The sequence below is a fragment of the Cyprinodon tularosa genome, unplaced genomic scaffold (genome assembly GCF_016077235.1).
Source record: "Cyprinodon tularosa strain WSP-4 unplaced genomic scaffold, ASM1607723v1 ctg333, whole genome shotgun sequence".
Classification (NCBI taxonomy): domain Eukaryota; kingdom Metazoa; phylum Chordata; class Actinopteri; order Cyprinodontiformes; family Cyprinodontidae; genus Cyprinodon; species Cyprinodon tularosa.
This window is the reverse complement of record NW_024039045.1, coordinates 935,875-957,048: the sequence shown is the minus strand read 5'-3', so window position 1 is coordinate 957,048 and position 21,174 is coordinate 935,875. Positions and strand designations below refer to the sequence as shown.

At 38.8% G+C, this 21,174-nt stretch overlaps 1 protein-coding gene and 1 non-coding gene across 2 annotated transcripts; one reads left to right on the top strand and one right to left on the bottom strand.

Moving 5' to 3' along the window:
• Positions 1 to 4,562: 4,562 nt before the first annotated feature.
• Positions 4,563 to 20,552, bottom strand: LOC119789260 (transketolase-like). Its single transcript, XM_038294084.1, has 14 exons — positions 20,386 to 20,552; positions 17,233 to 17,350; positions 16,915 to 17,028; positions 15,458 to 15,555; positions 13,290 to 13,481; positions 12,907 to 13,025; positions 12,037 to 12,233; positions 11,766 to 11,930; positions 10,271 to 10,427; positions 9,907 to 10,037; positions 9,745 to 9,828; positions 7,395 to 7,488; positions 7,151 to 7,273; positions 4,563 to 5,229 (listed from the first exon to the last, which is right to left on the bottom strand). The coding sequence occupies exons 1-14, from the start codon at positions 20,490 to 20,492 to the stop codon at positions 5,042 to 5,044; spliced, it is 1,887 nt and encodes a 628-aa protein (XP_038150012.1). The 5' UTR covers positions 20,493 to 20,552; the 3' UTR covers positions 4,563 to 5,041.
• trnak-cuu lies at positions 8,565 to 8,636 on the top strand. Its single transcript has one exon. It is a non-coding gene; the product is annotated as a tRNA-Lys (tRNA).
• Positions 20,553 to 21,174: the final 622 nt, after the last annotated feature.

Sequence of the window (21,174 nt, the reverse complement as noted above, 5' to 3'; positions counted from 1 at the left end):
TACGTATAACAGAGCGAGTATGGGTGTGTGTGAGTGGGGGTGGTGGTTTCTATTTCTTTTATTTCATCCACTTTGAAGCATTTGGCATGGCCATCTTTTTTAAGGTGGTCCTGCTAAAACATCTGAATCAGACTTTGACTAGGCCATGCTTAAGCTTAATTTGGATCATCTTTGTAGATCAACACGCCCACCTTTCATAGTAGGATCATGTGTACGTTAATGCTTTAACAGAGATGAACTGACTTGTGCACATCCCTATCAACCCTTAGATCAATGCACTTTTATTTATAGCAAACCATCTAAACAATGACATCAACTACGATAGACCATCTTGTTTTTTTTCCGATCTCATATGATCCAAAATGAATCAGGTGTTAGAATTACCTCCAATCTAGTTTTTTTAATCTGCACAACTCAGACTTCAGGTGGAGATGGTATTTTATAATTTTTATGATCAGTAAGAGAATTTACTGTCTGAAAAACTTTGATGCACTTTGGCCAACATTAGCTTGTTTTATATGGAGATGATAATGTATTTGTGCGCACTTTAATCATATATAAAAAAAAAAGAAAAACCCTAGAGAGAATCCAAATTATCCTAACTGTGAATGGTCAGGTACCGCCTGCTGCCTGCCTAAATCTTTCAACATACTCATCAATTATTAACTAGCATTAAATATACAGGAGTCCCTGCAGCGTTGAGCTTTTATGGTCATGCAGACTTGAGCCAATCATCAGGGTTCTTTATTTTAAGTTTGGCACGGACCAGAAGGATTGGTGATTTGTTACTGTCTACCAGGGGCGGATCTAGAAAAATATTTATGGGGTGGCAAGAGGGGGGCAGGAATTTTTTAGGGGTGGCAACATATGGCATTTGTTTACACTGAATTTAATCACAGTTATCACAGTTTGGTGAGAATAGTATGTACAGTACTAGTGTTTCATGTGAAACAGTTCATATTAATAATACATTGTACAATGAGATCTCACTTAATAGGAGATAGAAGAATGATAACACTACTTCTAGAGGGGCATTATGACAGGAAAGGTATTAAGGTAAGACACAGGTGCTGAGTCGCAGATGTGTGAGATTGACTGTCAGAGAGGCAGCTTTGCAGCATTTGCACAAGAAGAAACTATAGAAAGAAAAACGTACCCATCAGAGATCTATGGACTGAGCTGTACTAAAGTGAGCATAACTACACAGTAGAAATAAATGGGTCAAGGCACCCGAACAAGGTACTGGACATCTATGTAATGTTTACTCTGAACACACATTTACCCCATTTGTTCCTCAGTAACTTGACATACAGCAGTTAAGGCAACATGAAAGGGACATTTCATGCATGTAAATATGCTGTAGATAGAGCTGCATATGGAGGACCAACTCCGCCATATTTAAAAATAAATACAGAAATAAATAAATGCTCGATAAATAAATAAGCATACAATAATTGCCACCAAAAATACAATCAACAAATAAATGTAATTAGAAATTATATTATAATGGCAGGCAGAAATGTTAAAAGGGCAGGCAGAAAGAAATAGCGGCGAAGAAATAACTAGGGTAAAAAAATACAAAGGAAGAATAAAACAGACAAAAATATGATAACATGCACATAAATAAATACTTAAAATATAAGTAATTAAAAAATGAAGTTGAAGATAATAAATGACAAAAAAATAAATAAGGTAAATATTAAAAAGGCAAAGAAATAAAGAAGCCAATTAAAAGAGTTATATACCTTTATGACTAGCTGTATAATTTAATTTCTACTTACATTTATTTGTTGTTTGTATTTTTGGTGGCAATTAATTGTATGCTTATTTATTTATTAAGCATTTATTTATTTCTGTATTTATTTTTAAATATGGCAGAGTTGGTCCTCCATACTGCTGTATCAACAAATCAACAAAAAGGCGGGTTCTTTATGTTACATTAAAATCTCCACAAATCTGAAAAGAAGCAACATAATAAATACATTTTGCTTGTGAGTAGGTTCATACGGGTCATTTCTGGATAGTTTCATATTATATACAAAAAAAGAAACAACACTGCTTCATATTAAGCAGGATTCACACCAGTATCACATTTTTAACTTTTAACACTTTTGGTTTTATTAAAGGAAATATCAGATTTTCTCAGGTGCCAAAGCAAAATGTAACAGCTCGGTAAAGGCTCACCAGAGAGCATAACATAAAGTTAACATGACTATAACAGCTGAATGAAGCGATTTCCATGTTGCTCAGCAAAACGCTTCACAACTTTATTTAGATCCAAAGCCTCTGTGCGTTTTGATTTGAGTACAATCAAACTAGATCGTCTCTTTTCTGTCATAGTTGACCGAAAATATGTCTTTATGAGCCTGAGACGTCAGGCCTAACTAACATCATAGATAGAGAAATAACGTTCTGCAACCTGATTTTTATCATCTCAAAATCAGCATTGCAGCTATGCTAGCAACATTGTGCTTTCATTATGATTTCATTTCTCGATAGATAGTTAATCAATTTTTACCTGTTTCATCCCGTGTCTCCTCTCCCTGTGACCCCTGGCTCCCTCGCTTTGCCAAATTCGGTTTTCAAAACAGTCAGTCTCAGTCGCTCTTGCGTCATCTCGTGCTGCATTCACTGCAGTCCGACATTGGAAATTAGCGGTTGTAATTCTCAAATGATCCATAATTTATAAGCCTTGCCACCCCTACCGCCAACTGGGGTGGCAGCAGGGGTGGCAAGGCTGTCATTTAGGGTGGCATTTGCCACCCTATGCCACCCCAGTAGATCCGCCTATGCTGTCTACCCTCTTCAGGACTCTCTGATTTAAAAACAAACAAACAATGTTTTTAGTTATTTCTAAAGAAGAGATTATTAGCCTCAGTAATTGTATACAGTTCAGGATATTGCCAAAGTATTCACACATAAACTTGACAGTGCTGACTGTGATGTTTGCAGCTGTAACAGCTTTAGCTCTCCTGGGAAAGCTGATGGGAATAGTTCTCCAGAAGAGCTTTGTTCAAAATCCTTTTAGTAGTGCTAACAGTGGCTCAATTTGTGTGGAGGTTTGAATTTTTTAGTGTGTATAAAGATTTTTAGACCAAAAAGAAAGATTTAGCTAATCTGCTGAATAACAGCTTAAGGTTAAGTCTCTATTTTAAGGGTGATTCAGATTGTGCTCCAAATACCTCCTGATTATGTGTCTACAGTCAAGCAAAAACTCCTCATGAAAGCAGAGTCAGAACAGGATGACTTAAAAACCTTTCTGTCCATGTAAACTGGGCTATATATAGCTCTGTTTTGAGACCTGAATGATCGAGCGGAACGCATGACAGCATTTTTACATAAATTATACTCTTAGAGTTGACAACAACCATACATTTCAATTGTTTAGATTTTATATGATTGAAACACAAATTTAAACATGATTTAAATGAAAAGGAAACAACGTGCTCTAAGGCTTTTTGGGTAAAAAAAATAAAAATAAAAAATAAGCTGTGCTTTTGTATTCCACACATTACTTTAATCATGAATAAAATTAAGTGCGGATGTAAAAACCAGCTGTCTAGGAAAGCCAGAGAGATTTCTTAGACATCACTGGTGACAGAAATAACTACATCATAAACACTAAGGAACAGCAGGCAGGTCAGAGAAAAAGTTTTGAAGCAGAACTGAGCAACAGATCCATACCCCAGTATATTCTGAATACCTTACAGAGCGCTGTTCAATCCAAAACCCCAATCTGTTGACAGGACAGCTCTTAGATGTGCACTCTGACAGAAACAATGTCAAAAAGAAAACTTCTTTAAAAGAAAGCTCTAAGAAAACCCATTTGTTTTTTTAACAAGCCATTGAAAATGGCAAACATTTAAAAAAAAGCAGATCTGGTGGGAGGAGAAAGAAATGCAAAGTTTTTTGTTATACATGTAACTGTTCACTCTCCTCCTTAGCGGTAAAGGTGGTTATATACACTAGAAGAACACCCGGCTGCCAAAGATTTGAGGCTGGAGCAGGAGGTTCTCTTCCAGCAGGACAACATAAAACAGCTAAACCTAACCTGTAATTATTTAGATAACATTGTATTTATTTTAATCCGTACCTCTTTATATCCTAATCTGAACTGTATTCCTAATCTGGGGAAAAACTGGAGACTTCTTATATTTAACAACTCCTCCTATTTAATCCGACTGAGCTTGAACGACTAAGCATAAGACTAAGATAAATGACATCAACTTTCTGTCTCTGAATGTGTGAATCTAAAAGAGACAAAGTATTGACTGACAGGACCTGAATACAAATAAATTGCATGCTTATTAAGCTCTGCTCTGCAAAAACAAAAAACAGGGGTATTCAAGCAACAGCACTTGACCGAAAAACAAACCACTGTTTTGCATACTTTGATTTGCAAAAAACACACAAAAAAAGTTGATACTATAAATTAATTATGCCCTGATTCTGTCAATAAGACCTAAACCTACAGGTGCTAACACTTTTATTCTGTCCTTAAAAATCCCTCCTTTCCCGTCACCATCTCTCTCTGCTTAAACAAGAACAACACCAGACAGGGGGAGTGTGAAGAAACAATCCCTTTATTTGTGTGAAGTGGTTCAAATGAAAGTCAAAAGAGTTAAAAACAGTCGGTGCTCAAACAGACCAAGCCAGAGGTTTCTCTCATCCTGCTGTGGAGAGAGAGCTACATGTTGAGACCAGATGGAAAACCCTCAGAGTCTCAGGTGTGAGACAGAAAAATATAAAAATACAGGACTCCAAACCAGGTTTACTCAAACAACAGCACCAGCAAGTTCACTGCAGAGGTAGAAGACTACAGGTTGAAGGAGTGAATATCTGTGAGGGACCCTGATGGGGTCAAAATCTGCAGCAGGACCTCATTACTATGACTGAAATGATTTGGTTGCTCTTAGGAGATTGTGATAGAGCCCTACAGGCCTCTCTTCCTTCTGTGTGGGCTTAATTGTTGTTTCCATGGTGATCACAAGTTTAAAAAGTGTCAGTTACCATGTTGCTCCTGCCTCTTCTGGAGTGGCCCTCACTTGGCGTTAGCAGAGCTGCTGAGCATCTTATGCACCACCTGGGCGATGGCGTTGCGGTCAATGCCAAAGATCTTCAGCAGCTCGTGGGGTTTGCCGCTACGGGGCACCTGGGAAACCGCCAGGCGGTGAACGGTGAATCCTGGTTCATTCACTACTGCTGAGCACACGGCTTCACCAAGCCCACCTGTGGAATACAGAGCAGAGCCAACAGATATTTTAGTGACAATTTTTGACTAGATCACCTTTTGTTGTGTCCCAGTTTTCCACAAATACTTCTGAACTCAATCCAACACTCTGTGCTGGAAATCTAAAGCATCACACTGAGAGCATTAGTTTCCATGGCAAAGAATGATGCTTCTTCAGCAAGGAGTGGGAAGCGGGTCAGAGATGAGGTAAATAAAGAGCAATCCTGAAATAAAACTGTTAGAAGAACCAAACGTCTTAAAGCCAGAACAGAGATTCTCCTTTAAAGATAAGACAAAACTAAAAACACAGCCAGAAAAACTTTAGAGGGTTTAAGTCAACGAAATTCAGACCAAAATATATTTGATGAACTGCTGCAAGACTTAAAAATTATTATCTTAGCAACTGTCCATTCACTCTAAATGGAGCCTAGGTGGAAGTTCACCTGAATAAACTGATTACTTATCCTCATCCGCCTATGACACAAGCTAATCAGTTTTGATCCACACCTCCATGAAAGCCCAATCTACATCCAGGGTTAATTAAAAAATGTCTGACTTTGATTCAGATGACCATGATTCAACCCACCTCCAGCCCCTCCTCCACCATCGTAGCTAAAGCTTCATCAGTGTCATTCCTCCCGGACTCTTACTGAGTCTCATCTCAACCGGTCCGGCAGCAGACCGCAATCTTGAGCCTGGTTCTGCCAGAGGTTTCTTCCCAACGGGGATTTTTTTCTCTCCACTTTCGCTTCATGCTTGCTCATCATGGACAGGTTCATGCAACCTGTGTTATCAGAGCTCGACTTCCATCTTCCAGGTCCCTGAGTGAAGCTCTAGTATCAGCTCACTCAGTCCAACGGATTGCTCCATACAGCTCAAACACTCCGTCTCGCTAACCAGCAGTCTACAGACTGACCAACTTCATCTATCTCCACTCCACCACCTGTTTCAGGGCTGGGGGGAAACAGCCCTATTCTTTGCTCCTGTTCAGGCATATCACTCAAACTTCAGTGCTAATGTTTCCTGCTGCGGTCTGAGCTCCAAAGACAAAAGTAATTGTATCAATACAATTCTTCTAATTGTCTTTTTCTATTCGTGTGAGTTTTTCAGATTGAACTAGGCTTGTCAAAAATTTGTTAGATGTGCAGTAGAAACAAGAAACCATATTTCTGGGGGAAAAAAATCTAATTAAAGTACATTAATATTGTTTATTTTCCAATAAACAATATTTGTGTGTTAGTTTGTAAAACTGTGACTTCATTAACAGGCTGCAAAACAACAAAAAAGATCAATAAAATGACAGAAACAGCAGCTTAATCAAGAATACTAACAACATGTGGACCAGCAAAGACAAAGGGAGATTGAAATCGGTTTTAAGAAGCTTCTGTCTATCAGACCTCAGCTGTATCTGGCTCAGTTTGAGCCCAAAGGCCAGAGTTGAAATTAAGAAACTCTGACAGCCCTGTTCCTTCAGAATAAGCTGTTTACACAAACCTTGCACATGCAGTTTTCTTCCTGTAGAATCATCAAAAGGATCTAAGAATATAAATTGTCTGAAATTTCACAGGGTGGTCATAAAATAAAAAAATATGTGAACTGCAGATTGATTTACTATTTTCTATCTATAACTATATAACTATAACAAAATGTTATAGTTCAACTCTTTCTGGAGCACAGATGTCAGAAATTGACATCCAATGAAAGACTAATGTGACCAAATATTCAACTAAATTAAGCAAATAATTTTATTTCCAAATTTGATACAAGGGCTTTTTATCTTTATATGAAAGTTGATTAAGATTTGACCAAAGTTTCAGGTTTAAAAGTGGTAATGCTCATGTTTATTATTTGTTTAAGAAATGTTCATCTACCAAGAATGTATGAAATTTTATCTGGTAAAGCAGGTTTGTCATTTTTCACCTTCATAGTAGTGGTCTTCCACTGTGACAATGCGTCCTCTGGTGGCCCTGGCGTTGTCGATGATCGTTTTGGAGTCCAGGGGTTTGATGGTGAACAGGTCAATCACACGAATGTTGATTCTCTCTAATAAGGAGGGAGAAGAAAAATCATCTGTATATAAAATCATCTATTACTCTACATGTGTTGTGTTTTTTCTGTATCTTTTGCTATGTTTTTGTCTGTTTTTCCCTCTGTAACCTCCAACCTTTTTTCAGCATTTCTGCTGCAGCCAAAGCCTCATGGAGGGTGACTCCCGCTCCAACCACGGTCACATGGTCGTCATTGGTTTTATACACAACCTGAATGCAAGGAGAAATATCTGAGTCCACAGCTCAGGTCAATCCAGGGGAGCATAATGTGCAAAAGACGGATTTTATTTGCATTGGAGAATTCTACATACCGTATTTTCCAGACTATAAGCCGCTACTTCCCCCCCCCCCACGGTTTAAACCATGCAACTATAAGAAGGTGTTGCTTTTCTGTGTATTTTTCTAATCGCCGGAGGGGGAAGTCAAAGTTGGAAATAGGAATAGGGGGCTCATTTTCATTTAGCACAAGAACATGCTAATAGCCGGAGACGGAGCCATGACGGAGAACAAAGGTCTCCAATTCACACATTTTGACATTTATTTGCCGCATTAAAGCTGCTGAACCAATGAAGAGACTGTTGGGCTCAACTCCTGCAGAGCTGAAATAAAGAGCCAACTAGGGCTGAAACATTTAATCAGACAATCTTGATTGATTATTAAAATAAACGTCAACTAATTTACTAATCAATTCATCTTTTACTGGAGTATAGAAACTGTAAAACATGCCTTTGGCAGACAGAGCTAAAGGCACCAAACCCCTACAGGTTTGGTGGGAGACCGTTTAGTAGATATCAGCGGCTTATTGCCTATAATTATTGCATATAGTGAGGTGCGCTCTATAGTATGGAAAATATTGCATTTATCTTCGTTAGCTCAGGTTGCTACCCTTTGATCAGCTTTCATGCACACAGGCCAGATATCTCTTCTAGTGTGACTGGTGGCGACATGATTTCAATGCAGAACATCAGCATCCCCAAACTCGGTCCTCAAGGCCCGCTGTCCTGCAGGTTTTAGACGTTTCCTTGCTCCAGCACAGCTGATTTTAATTGAAAGCTGATTAACAGGCTTTTGGTCTTCTGCAATCATTATAACCAGCTGTGCTGAGGCAGAGAAACCTCTAAAACCTGCAGGACAGGGGGCCTTGAGGAACGAGTTTGGGGATGCCTGCACTAGAAGATCATTTCTTTCCAGTAGATACAATCTGGGTTTCCTTTATAAGAATCTAACTATAGTGGCCTTGAACATTGGACAATAGGTGGTCAAAGGCTCAAACATATGATATCACTGCCCGGCTAGCTCAGTCGGTAGAGCACGAGACTCTTAATCTCAGGGTCGTGGGTTGAGCCCCACGTTGGGCGGATACAATTTTGGGGGAGTGGTGGTCTAATGATTAGGTTCTGAGTTCGATCCCCCACTGCCAGTCTGGCTCCCTGGGTGCCACACAATGGCAGCCCACTGCTCCCCAAGGGGGAGGGTTTAATGCAGAGAATTAATTCCGTTGCTCTGAACTTGCGACAGTGGAATGACAATAAAGTTGAATTCTGTTATTGCTTTGTAATGGCTGATTCAAAACAATGAATATTGTTCATCATTAAGGAGTTGATTCCCTGATCCCCTATTCATTGAGGGAACTGTAAAAGTATAATGAAGTATAATAATACTGTATATAGTATATACGTAGTAATAAGAATAATCACCTGTTTAAACAGATTGTACTGGATGAGGTGCTGCAGGTTCCTTTACTCACCTTCTCAGCTTCAACAGATGATCTTACAAAAATATAATTAATTTGATACAACATTTAACATTTAAATTTCGTCCAGATCTAAAAATAAAGCTCTTTGTCCCTAAAGCTATTTGCAAACTGTAATCTTCATTGTTAATGTTTCATCTTCGTCTCTGAGTGGCTTTTCAGCTCATGTCAATGTAGAAGTGGTTTCAATGTGGATGTTAAGGCTCTGTAACAAGCTTCAGCTTGTATCTTTACGTCTTTTGTCGATCCACTGTTTACACCAAATGGTATTGATCTGTAAGCAGAACCTGTCTATGTTCTAACAGCTATGATAGCTGGACGTTCCCATAACGTTTATTCAGGCATGTATTTGTTTCAGTGTATGAATGAGTCAACCTCAGGCATCTGGCTGCTTTGCCAATGATCAATTCTGGGCTTTCATTCATTCCATATTACTTAGATTATTTGTGGATGTGTTATAATAATTATGTAGAAATAAGTACATCTGTTCTTTCTGGCATTTGTTAAAAATAAAAGTGAAATTGGCATTAATAACGTAGCTAAAACAGGGCACATTTAGCCAGGTTTAGTGCAAGATTAAACGGCTTTACTTTTGTTTTTTTAAACAATGAATGTAAATATCCATTTTAAACTGCAAGTAGACAAAGTTAAAATTAAAATTGAAATGGAGCTAATTTAAGAAGAAATGGAGTTAAGGAAACCCTGCTACAGACCTTAGCCTGACCAACATGGAAGTCCTCATTGGAATTATAAATTATGTTGTTTTCTGGGCGACTTGTTCGGATGAAACACAAACCCTGAAACAAACCACAAATAACCGTCATGGGAGATAATTTTTGAAATCCCAATATTCACGGAAATGTATATTTGACTACCTTTGTCATCGCTGCAATCTCCACTGCCTTCTCTGTGGACACCCCATCGCTGGGGTAGAAGATGGTTGAGGTGGGAATGGCTCTAAACATGGCCAGGTCCTCCAGGCCCATCTGAGAGGGTCCATCTTCACCTAATAAATCATTCCAGCAACAAGACAAAAAAGTCACAAGAACTGGCGCAATTTGAGACTGATAATGTAATGAAGAAGAGAGACAATCTTTAAAACCACAGATTCTCCATCCACTTTATGTTTAAGAATCCCAATAAAATACCTGCTATCAGCTGCATCCAGTGTTCTGATTATATGCCGAAGGTTTTGTTAGACGTAATAAAGAAACTAAAAGAAAGCTCAGTAGAACTGACCGATGGAAACGCCACAGTGGGAGCCACAGAGGTTGATGTTACTTTCAGAGATGGCGGCCATTCGGAGCTGGTCGTAGGCTCGGCTGAGGAATGTGGCGAAAGTGCTGGCGAACACCACGTTACGGTCCCGGACAGCACAGCCGATCGCCACGCTCACCTGGATGAGGGAGGAAGGAGAGACGCAAGGGATGTTACTGTACTCAGGGGATTATTGGGATATTATACAATAGAGAAATGTCCAGAAATGCAGAACAGTGAATTGGAAGGAAGGGTATGTTAGTCATCTCTCATTTAAAAAACAAAAGTTACAGCTGCAGGTCCTTAAGAGTATTACTCTATGCCCCTACACAAGGCAGTCTGGACCAACTGGTCCATTCTAACCACTGTATCTCTGGCCTTATGATTACAAATAATAATCCTGACCAGCTTCCTTTCCAATGGAAAACATGGGGCTTTATTTCATATTGGACATCATGATGTTTACTTCTTTACATAAAGCGTTTTGCATTTTAGGTTTACATTTCATTCTCATCAGGCCACAGCATCTTCTTCCACATGCTTGTTTGTCTCCATGGCAAACTGAAAACACTAAAGGGTTTCACTCTTCAATTAAATGTCAGATATATGAAGCGTTTCAATATGAACTGTGCTGCTGTACTGATTATAACCTTAATGTTATAGTTGCTCAGCATTTCAGTTCAGCTTGTACTCTAATCATTTTTGAATGATGTATGTGCTCCATGTTATGTTTAAAGCATGGTATATTGTTTTAGAACCTAGAACTGCTTTAAACTTCTCCACATCCTGACCTGTCCACCTTTGCTTTTATGTTTCATGATGATATTCTGCAATATTTTAAAAAACAAAACCAAAAATGGATCTGAGCTGCTGACATTTGAAGCTATATCTTTGCACATTGTATTAAGTTGTGCCAAAGTTTAAAGGGGAATGCATGCCACACTTTTCAGGTATAATCAGTACAACATGTTAAAATTCATGTTTTCTTTCACCTCTTCACATTTTTTTCCCACTACTTTTTGTTAATCTGTCAAATTAATCCCATTAACTGACACTGAGGCGTGTGGCGTTAATTCATAATCAGCATTTACAATTATTAGAACCGCGCAAGTCTTAAACCAACATAATATTCTTCATTTGATCTATCTACTGAATAGCAGGAAAAAATGACAGTTTTTTAACATTTAAAATCATCTGACTTAAATTCAGCAAAGAAAAAAAAAACACCTCAAAAAAGGTTAATATTCTAACAGAAAAGCTTTCTTATTAGTATTCTTGACCAAAACAAACAAACATTTTATTATTTAAATGCTAACAATCAGGCTTCATAATTATATCAGTCTGAACCTAGAATATGTACAATATTGACCAAAATTTACTGAGGTTATCAACATTTCCTTTCCCTCTTCTTCATGCTTCTTCTTTCTCCTCCTACCTCCAAGCTCCCTAGATGCTATAAGCGCATCCTAAGTCTTACCATGTTCTGCTCTGCAATATAGCACTCCACGTAGCGGTTGGGATGCTCGTTCTTGAAGAGCTCAGAGAAGGTGGAGTTTTTAGTGTCCCCATCAAGGACGACCACGCGTTCGTTGTAACGTCCAAGTTTGGCCAGAGCCACGCCATAAGCCTTTCTTGTAGCAATCTGGTTACACACACAAACCAGTCCATAACACCTCAGATGAACAGAGAACCTAATAATGTCATCAGTTGCTGCATTACTAGCCAAAGTGTCACATGCTTGACCTCACCTTATCTCCAGGTTTGTAGTTGGGTGCACTAGGCATGCGGATGTTGCGGAGGCTGACGGGTGATGTGTCCTCGTTGGGCAGAGCAGGATAGAGGCGCTTGTTGCAGCTGATGATGCGGCTCTGCAGGTCTCGGATCACGCTCTCTGACATGTCTTTGGGTAGAGGCTTTCCATGCCAGCCCATCTTATCCTCAGCCGCTGACAGACACATAAACACAGTGATCTAATATAAAGAACTGTCCTCAAGAGTTAGCCTGCACGCTTTAAGGGATCCCATGTACACTGCTGGTTCTAAGCATACAATACTCTGTAAACACAACTCCCTCTAAACTTTAGTATAAACTTATCATCTTTACAATCATCCCTGTGCAGACAGGAATAAGCCTGCCCAGATGTGCAAATCATAACAATTTTCCACTTCACAAAGGCCCAACAGGTTTTTTTTTAAACATTAGGGGTTAAAAAAAGGGGTCAAGAGACTTTTGGCTTTCTTAGCAGAGACATAAAGCCCCTAAGTGCAGAACGCACTGTTAAAACAACAGTCTCTTGGTTGCTGTCTCTTTCAATCACATGTGGCTGAGCAGTTTTGGCCTTCTTATCATAACATGAGCACAAAGGGTGGCTCCTGGGAGTGTATCTTACACATTCTGAAGGATTATTGAGCTGCAGCAGCTTAAGCTGGACAGAGCTGCCTGGCTTATGGCCATTTGGAGGCTCAGGCCACTGCTGGCAGGTCCAACCCCATCTGAGTCAGTTTTCACCATCTTAACCAGGTTGTTTTTTTTTGTTTTGTTTTTTAATCATCTAAAATGTCACTAAATGATTTCAGAAACGTGTGACTGACGTTGTAGCCTCCTCCTGGTTGTTGTACCTGGGATGCCCTTGCCCTTGATGGTCTTGGCTATGATTGCGAGAGGCTGGTGGCGGGGTTGACTCAGCACCTTGCACAGCTCCTCCACACTGTGACCATCCACGATAATTGAATGCCATCTGGACAAACAGAAAACGAAGTTACCAATTATGCTGGAGAATAAAGGAAAATGTTTTCTATAGTATATGTTTCCATAGGGCCTGTTGACATGGCCACCTTCAAATCTTAAATGCTTTTTTCTATCCACTACAATGTTAAGTTGTATTTTAATAGTTTTTAGCTGAAATGTTTCTGCTGAAATTTAACCATATAATATTGTTCAGCCCCAGTTGCTCTTAGTTACAGTCAAACGATACAGCCCAAGCACTTCTCCCACAGCTCACCCAAAGGCTTCACAGCGTCGCTGATACTTCTCCACATGGTGCTGCAATGGGGCAGGGTCACTCTGGCCCAGGCGGTTAATGTCCAATATGGCCACCAGGTTGTCCAGCTGATAGTAGGAGGCGAAAGCCATGGCCTCCCACACCGCACCCTCTGACACCTCCCCATCACCCAGCAGACAGAACACCCGATAGCTGCGAACAGGGAGAGATTTTGTAAATAGAAATACATCCAGACTTAAAAAAATCCTCTAATCACCCTCTTTCCATCACTCAACCATCCTGCCCCAGTGGTTGCCTTTGTGACATAACATCCTCCAACAGATTTCCAGTCAGATGGATACTTTGATGTTTAAAAACTGGCCAAGACATGCAGCTTTACAGCACACGCTCCTAGCATGAGAAATCCCATGTGGCACAGCGTCAAAGCTCAGCTTCTGGTTAACTGAAGTCTAAATGCAGTGTTTAATGTTGTTATAAAGCATATTTCTTTTAGACTAATGCATTAATTAAAAATGCAGACTTTTCTGCACATCTTCAACAATACTGATTATGGAAGAAAAACAATGCACTCATGAGGTGTGAGCTGAGAATAAGACGAGGTGAAAGTTCTTCTAGCAGATAACCTAAACTTAGTCAGGGATGTTTCTGACATTTTTCGTTATAATCATTATATCCTGTCTAAACTAAAAAGGAGGTGAAGAATGAAGCTTTCAGTGAGTCAGTACTTTGCAGACATATAGATCCTAGACATCCAAAAACTTTATTGTATTATATACTTACTGAATATGACAGATTGACACAAAAGGGCAAATAATTGTTATTAGTTTATTTCTGAACAGAGAAAACAAACCCTAATAGGTGTCATGCAGGAATGTTTGGCAAAGAAGAACAAAATACAAATTTTTTTTTTTTGCAGACCAGTTTCTAAAAGAGTCCTTCAAAACACATATTACAGAACACGCTCATTCTATACTTTCAGTTATGTAGAAAATGCTAGAAACAGGGTATCATGGTCCTTATCATGCTCACCTTTATAAAAAGCCATCAATCCAGTAAAATCCCAATGAATCCCGTTCAGGTTTTAGGATGTATGCTGACCAAATGATTATATGGAATAAATACTTTGCTTTCGGCATTATCTTCAAGATTTACAAAGAAAAGTGAAGCTAGATAAGAAGGAACTGAACATTTTTTGTCTATATCTTCAGAGCATCAAAGCAGAAACAAATAATACTATTATTCTGAGTTTGGTTTCCGTATTCCTATGCCTCAATTCATCCATGTTTTGTATTTGAACAAGCATCCACCTTACAGCTGCTGGAGTTCTTTATTAAAGATAGCTGCTCCACTCAAACACATTCTATAACAGTTTAACACCTGGGGGGTTGAAAGATGTGCTGCTCAGGAGGTCTATATGAAGTATAAACACAAGAGCATAGAGGGTAAAACCTAATCTGCATATCTGAGTATAGTTGGCATTGCAGTATGGGCTTTTATTGTTTTTTTTAGAGGACCTGCGACACATGAGGCAGAGCGATGATGGAGTAACCATGTTTTTGAGTGTCTGATTATTAGAGCAGAAACAATTGAGTGCAGACAGAAAGCAGGGGATCGGGCTGCGAATACGCATTCCTTTAACGCCCGTTTCCATCTCTGTTGTGTGCAGGAGAACAACCTGTTTTTTTTAGAAAATCTCCCTAAAGAGTAAAATGTTTGAGTCTGTTTCTAAAACTGACATTTCAGCAGTTTGGAATCTTATCCACGCTGAAAGTGTGAATGTTGTGTTTGTGCCCTTTTACAGACTATAAAGCGATGCCGGTTTATTGTTGCTGAAAAATCCACGTGGGTTTTTCTAGATTGCAACGGAACAAAGGACAGACAGGTGGAGCGATCGCAACCATTTACCACGCAGCTGAGTAAGTGTTTAAATAAACGGCACTGTGGGCTTGTTAGATGGAGAGCAAAGGAAGGCTATCTATATTTGAATAGGCCATAAATCAACTGAGAATTTTGAATTGATTTAGAAATCAGGTGTTATTATATTCTATCTATACTAGTTAAGGATATAAAGATGAACCAGATGAAAGCTCTTTTCTGGTAGGTCTAATTGGTGTCTAAATGTCACAGACTCAAAGTGTCAGTGAGCATCATGTTTCTGCAGATGTTACCTGGCCTTGTCAAAGTATTTTCCAGTGTAAGCCATTCCACAGGCAGCTCCCAGCCCCTGGCCCAGAGATCCAGTGGCTACGTCCACAAACTGCTGCTTCTGTTGGCAAAAACAGCGAGAGAAACATGCATTTTATACACCTTAGACTGCAAAATCTGAGCTCAGTGTGACATACATGGGATGGTTTGCTTTGTCATTTCACAGTTGGAGAAAAACATGCAACACATCTCTAATCTATGCTTTAGAGGGGTGCAAGTGTTGTGGTGTCTGGGTTTGATGTAAAGTGTTGGTCATGTCTGCACCAGAGAACAATGGTGCGTGCCACACAGAAGAAGCTTTGTTAATGTGATTCTTTCTGCAACTGTTTACCAGTCGAAATATACGCAGTAGTGAAAAGGATTTGTTACCTTAGAGATTTTTGCTGCCTTGTCACATTAACATGTTTTAGAAAAACATCCTAATGTAAGTCAAACATGATGACTTCCAAAAAGCTGTAATTATTGGAGGCTGTCCAAACCTACTTCCCTTGTAAAAACAATTAACCACAGCTTTTGGTAAAAAAAAATAAAACAAAACAAAAAAAACTTAAGACATCGAAAGCCCTTTAGGTCTCATTCGCTATAGTCAGTGTTAATGATTTAACAATAAGAAAGGTTGAAACCACATGATCTCAGCCATCACACAATCAGGCAGACATAGTAATGTGATGGTCAGCAGCTGCTTTGCTGCTTCAGGAGCAAAACTGCTTCCTGTAATCAATCAGTCCATAAATTCTCCTCTATCAGAAAACCTTTAGTTCGAGAGAGTAAGCTGCGGCTTATTTAGCTTACACAGCAGGAAAGTGTCCTAGTCATTAAATCTAATGATGTTTCGTGGCAAAGAAATTGAATAAACAGTCAATTTCCTCAAAGTTTAATTCTCTGGGATGTAAAAGAATTATTGCCAGACATCGACAATGCTTAATATGAGTCATTGTGTTTGAGACGTTTTAACGGATGTTATCTTTTACGGGGCAGATACTATTTTATCCAGAGCTTGATTTTGCTTTTATTCTGGAAATAATTTTCTGATATTTTAAGCTTTTTAAATGCTTGAAACATTTAGTTGTGTCAAATAAGTAAAAACAAATTGCAGGACAAATATTTTTTTTTAAACATTTTTTCTGCATGTTGATGTCTTTGCAGGATACAGACGTTACAGCAGCTCATCACAAGAAAAAGCCAAACTCAGCGTATTGAAGAAAAACAAAATCAAGAAGAGAACAGCTTTCTTCTTTTTGTCTTGTTTAGCTTTCCTCAAATTTAGTTTTAGATGGAATGCTTCTCAGTTTCTCCCAGAAGCAAAACAAAAACATTATTTTTTTCTTTGCACAAATTGTCAAATTTTTCAAACAGTCTAGATGAAAGCAATACAAATCTAAAAATTCTTCCTTCTTGCAGGACTAAGCTTGCTCCTTACTGGCACAGGGTGTCCTTCCAGGATGGAATCAACTTTACGGAGGTTAAGAAGCTCATTCTCCTTCAGGTAGCCGACCTCTGCCCAGACAGCATACAGCACAGGAGCTGCATGACCCTAAAGAAGCACAGCAGAGAGGTTGGATTCTTAATGCACCAGTTGAACTACTTATTTCTAACCAGTACTAAATGCTACATGGGTCAAATGAGGACATGATAAGGGTGATTCAAGCATAGCCCTGGGTGTTTGTTATCTCCCCCCAGACACTGAACAGTGCTGTGTGGCACAACATTGTGCATCCAGCCCAAAGCCTAGTTTTACCTTGGAGAGGATGAACCGGTCATTATTGGGGTCTCTGGGGTCTTCAGGTCGGTATTTCATTGAATGAAAGAAAAGGACTGACATGATCTCTGCAACGCTGCAACATGACGTGGGATGGCTGCAAAAATAAGGGGTGTTAAAGAAATCAGACGTGGATCTATTGAAATGACAAATGCATTTCTGTTTTCTGGAGATACAGATATGGACGTTAAAGTAAGCCAGGGTAAAGCAAAAAAGAAAAGTATAATCTTTCAACACCAGATGTTGTTAGACTGTGCAGCAGTAACACACAGCATGCATTTTACCTAAATATCCAAAACTCAACGTCCACAAGAGGACATGCACTGAGATACCAGTTTCTTCTAGTTTTTCATGATAGCGCACATAATACAAAAGTATCTCAAAACTATGATCATTTAACACAAAATGGGATGCTTTTTTTTTTGTTTGTTTCGATTACAAACTATCCCAGTGACACTCCCAGAGAGTTATTACCCTTTACTGTGATGAATTGGAAAATGTGTTTAAAAAGGGAAATAAATAAATAGGAGATCATTTAATATTGTAATGAAGGGTTTGCATTTATATTTCATGTATCAAGCTTAAATGTTGTCTTTTTTTTCTGTCTATCTTAATTGTTTTATATATTTGTTTTCTTTCTTTCTAAACTCCTCAGAGCAACGCAGAGACAACCATGCACACACACAGCTAAAGACAATTTAAAGATGCTAATTATTTTAACAGTCATGTTTTCGAACTGTGGGAAGAAGATGGAGTACCCAGAGAGAGCGCATGCATGCACAGGGAGAACATGCAAATTCAATGCAGAAAGACCATGTGCAGCCCTATATGAATAAATAATAATATAAAAATCTAATTTATCATATTTTTGAGGTTTGAATAAAGAATTCACTTCAGCATTTAGCTTTAAATCACAAACCAGACATGCTTTTCATATTAATTTTTGCAAATTTCCATCTGAGCGCACATCTTCCTTCAGAACTGCAGAGTGAGCATACAGCTGCTGCCTCAGTGCAGCATCATGCATCTGCTTTTAAACCCCTTATAAAAACAGATACACACTGATGCACCTGCAGCAGCTCATCACCAATCCTCCCAGTTCATCCCATACAGTAAATTACCTACAACACGGCTCAGTGCTCTTCAAAATATAACCAGAATCTCAATTAAATAGTTTATTGATCTTAAAGTGCCAAGTTTTTTATATCAAAATCCAAAATGAAATAATCTTCTTAGTAAAACTGAGGACACACACAGACACAATTACGCATGGATGAAAGAAATAACTTTTTTTTAATGCAGAAAATAGTGAAAAAAAGTGAGATCTCTTAATTAAATTCATAATCCTTAAATCGTTCTTCATTTCGGAATATATATATATATATATACAGGTGCTGGTCATAAAATTAGAATATCATGAAAAAGTAGATTGATTTCAGTAATTCCATTTAAAAAGTGAAACTTGTATATTATATTCATACATTACATACAAACTCATATATTTCAGATGTTTATTTTGTTTAATTTTGATGATTACAAATGACAACAAATGAAAATCTCAAATTCATCATATCAGAAAATTAGAATATTGTGAAAAGGTTCAAAATTGATGGCCCCTGGTGCCACACTCTAATCAGCTAATTAACTCAAACCACCTGCAAAAGCCTTTAAATGGTCTTTCAGTCTAGTTCTATAGGCTACACAATCATGGGGAAGACTGCTGACTTGACAGTTGTCCAAAAGACGACCATCGACACCTTGCACAAGGAGGGCAAGACACAAAAGGTCATCGCTAAAGAGGCTGGCTGTTCACAGAGCTCAGTGTCCAAGCACATTAATAGAGAGGCGAAGGGAAGGAAAAGATGTGGTCGAAAAAAGTGTACAAGCAAGAGAGATAACCGCACCCTGGAGAGGATTGTGAAACAAAACCCATTCAAAAATGTGGGGGAGATTCACAAAGAGTGGACTGCAGCTGGAGTGAGTGCTTCAAGAACCACCACACACAGACGTATGAAAGACATGGGTTTCTGCTGTCGCATTCCTTGTGTCAAGCCACTCTTGAACCACAGACAGCGTCAGAAGCGTCTTGCCTGGGCTAAAGAGAAACAGGACCAAAGTCATGTTCTCTGATGAAAGTAAATTTTGCATTTCCTTTGGAAATCAAGGTCCCAGAGTCTGGAGGAAAAGAAGAGAGGCACTTCATCCACGTTGCTTGAAGTCCAGTGTAAAGTTTCCACAGTCAGTGATGGTTTGGGGTGCCATGTCATCTGCTGGTGTTGGTCCATTGTGTTTTCTGAGGTCCAGGGTCAACGCAGCCACATACCAGGAAGTTTTAGAGCACTTCATGCTTCCTGCAGGTGACCAACTTTTTGGAGATGCAGATTTCATTTTCCAACAGGACTTGGCACCTGCACACAGTGCCAAAGCTACCAGTACCTGGTTGAAGGACCATGGTATCCCTGTTCTTAATTGGCCAGCAAACTCTCCTGACCTTAACCCCATAGAAAATCTATGGGGTATTGTGAAGAAGAAGATGCAATACACCAGACCCAACAGTTCAGAAGAGCTAAAAGCCACTATTAGAGCAACCTAGGCTATCATAACACCTGAGCAGTGCCACAGACTGATCGACTCCATGCCACGCCGCATTGCTGCAGTAATACAGGCCAAAGGAGGCCCAACTAAATACTGAGTGCTGTACATGCTCATACTTTTCATTTTCATACTTTTCAGTTGGCCAACATTTCTATAAATCCTTTGTTTTTATTGGTCTTCAGTAATATTCTAATTTTCTGATATGATGAATTTCAGATTTTCATTTGTTGTCATTTGTAATCATCAAAATTAAACAAAATAAACATCTGAAATATATGAGTTTGTATGTAATGTATGAATATAATATACAAGTTTCACTTTTTAAATGGAATTACTGAAATCAATCTACTTTTTCATGATATTCTAATTTTATGACCAGCACCTGTATATATATATATATATATATATATATATATATATATATATATATATATATATATATATATATATATATATATATATATATATATATATATTTACAATGTGTTAATATAATCCTCCACATCTTGTTTATATGATCAGCTTTTCTTTTCTCACCCACTGCCTGCTGCAGTTGTCGCTTTGATGGAGTTGATCCTGAGCCTGTTGGCGATGTTCCTGAGCGCCTGCAGCGTCTGCTGGTCCGGTTTGTGGTAGTCCTCCATCTGCCCCAATTCAGTTAGAAAGAAAATCAGAGCTGGAGAGGCAGCACACACAAACTGGGGAAAGAGTTAAAAGCTTCTGCTCAAGATGATGAAATATGGAAGATGATGGGAGCGCAAAGGACGATGGCAGGGGTTAAAAGGAGGCAGAGCTGTGCAGCATGGGAGGGAGGGAGGGAGGGAGGGAATGGCTCATCTGGAAGGCTGAACTTGGCTCAGCCCACCTATGTGCACTGCACATTGACCGGTTTGCAACATAAAATAATAAAATATATTAAGTATAAATAAGGTTAAAAAAAAAAAAAAGAATCAAATGTAAAATTGTGGGCCAAGTCTGGAAAAGAGACTGGAGAATATACAAAAATAACTTATTAATGCAGAAGAAACCTTTTTCTGTATTTTTTTAATAATAAATCATGAAATCAGTATTTACAGGAGTTGATCTATAGTTGTTACTGCATACTTATTTGATCTCCGTTCAACATTCAGAAAAGTTACTCATGGCCGGCCTGATATTTTTTCTCCTCTCTCAGTTTCTCTGTACTTCTGTTGCGTTTGTGTAATTTGGTACAAATTTTCTCTAAATCCTGTCACTTTAATGTCTAAGGTTGATCACCTCGGTCAGCAGTGAGTGGAAAGGAAAACCAACGAGAGTTAAGCATTTAAAACAGGAAAATGTATCATG

Bases quoted from the DNA above. Each gene is read 5' to 3' on its own strand.
- LOC119789260 (XM_038294084.1), bottom strand. From the start codon at position 20,492: ATGGAGGACTACCACAAACCGGACCAGCAGACGCTGCAGGCGCTCAGG. The intron at 10,038-10,270 runs GTCAGTTCTACT...ATGATTTATTAG, and splicing joins CCACTGTGGCGTTTCCATCG to GTGAAGATGGACCCTCTCAG. The intron at 7,489-9,744 runs GTCTGTAGCAGG...CCTTGCATTCAG, and splicing joins TCCATGTTGGTCAGGCTAAG to GTTGTGTATAAAACCAATGA.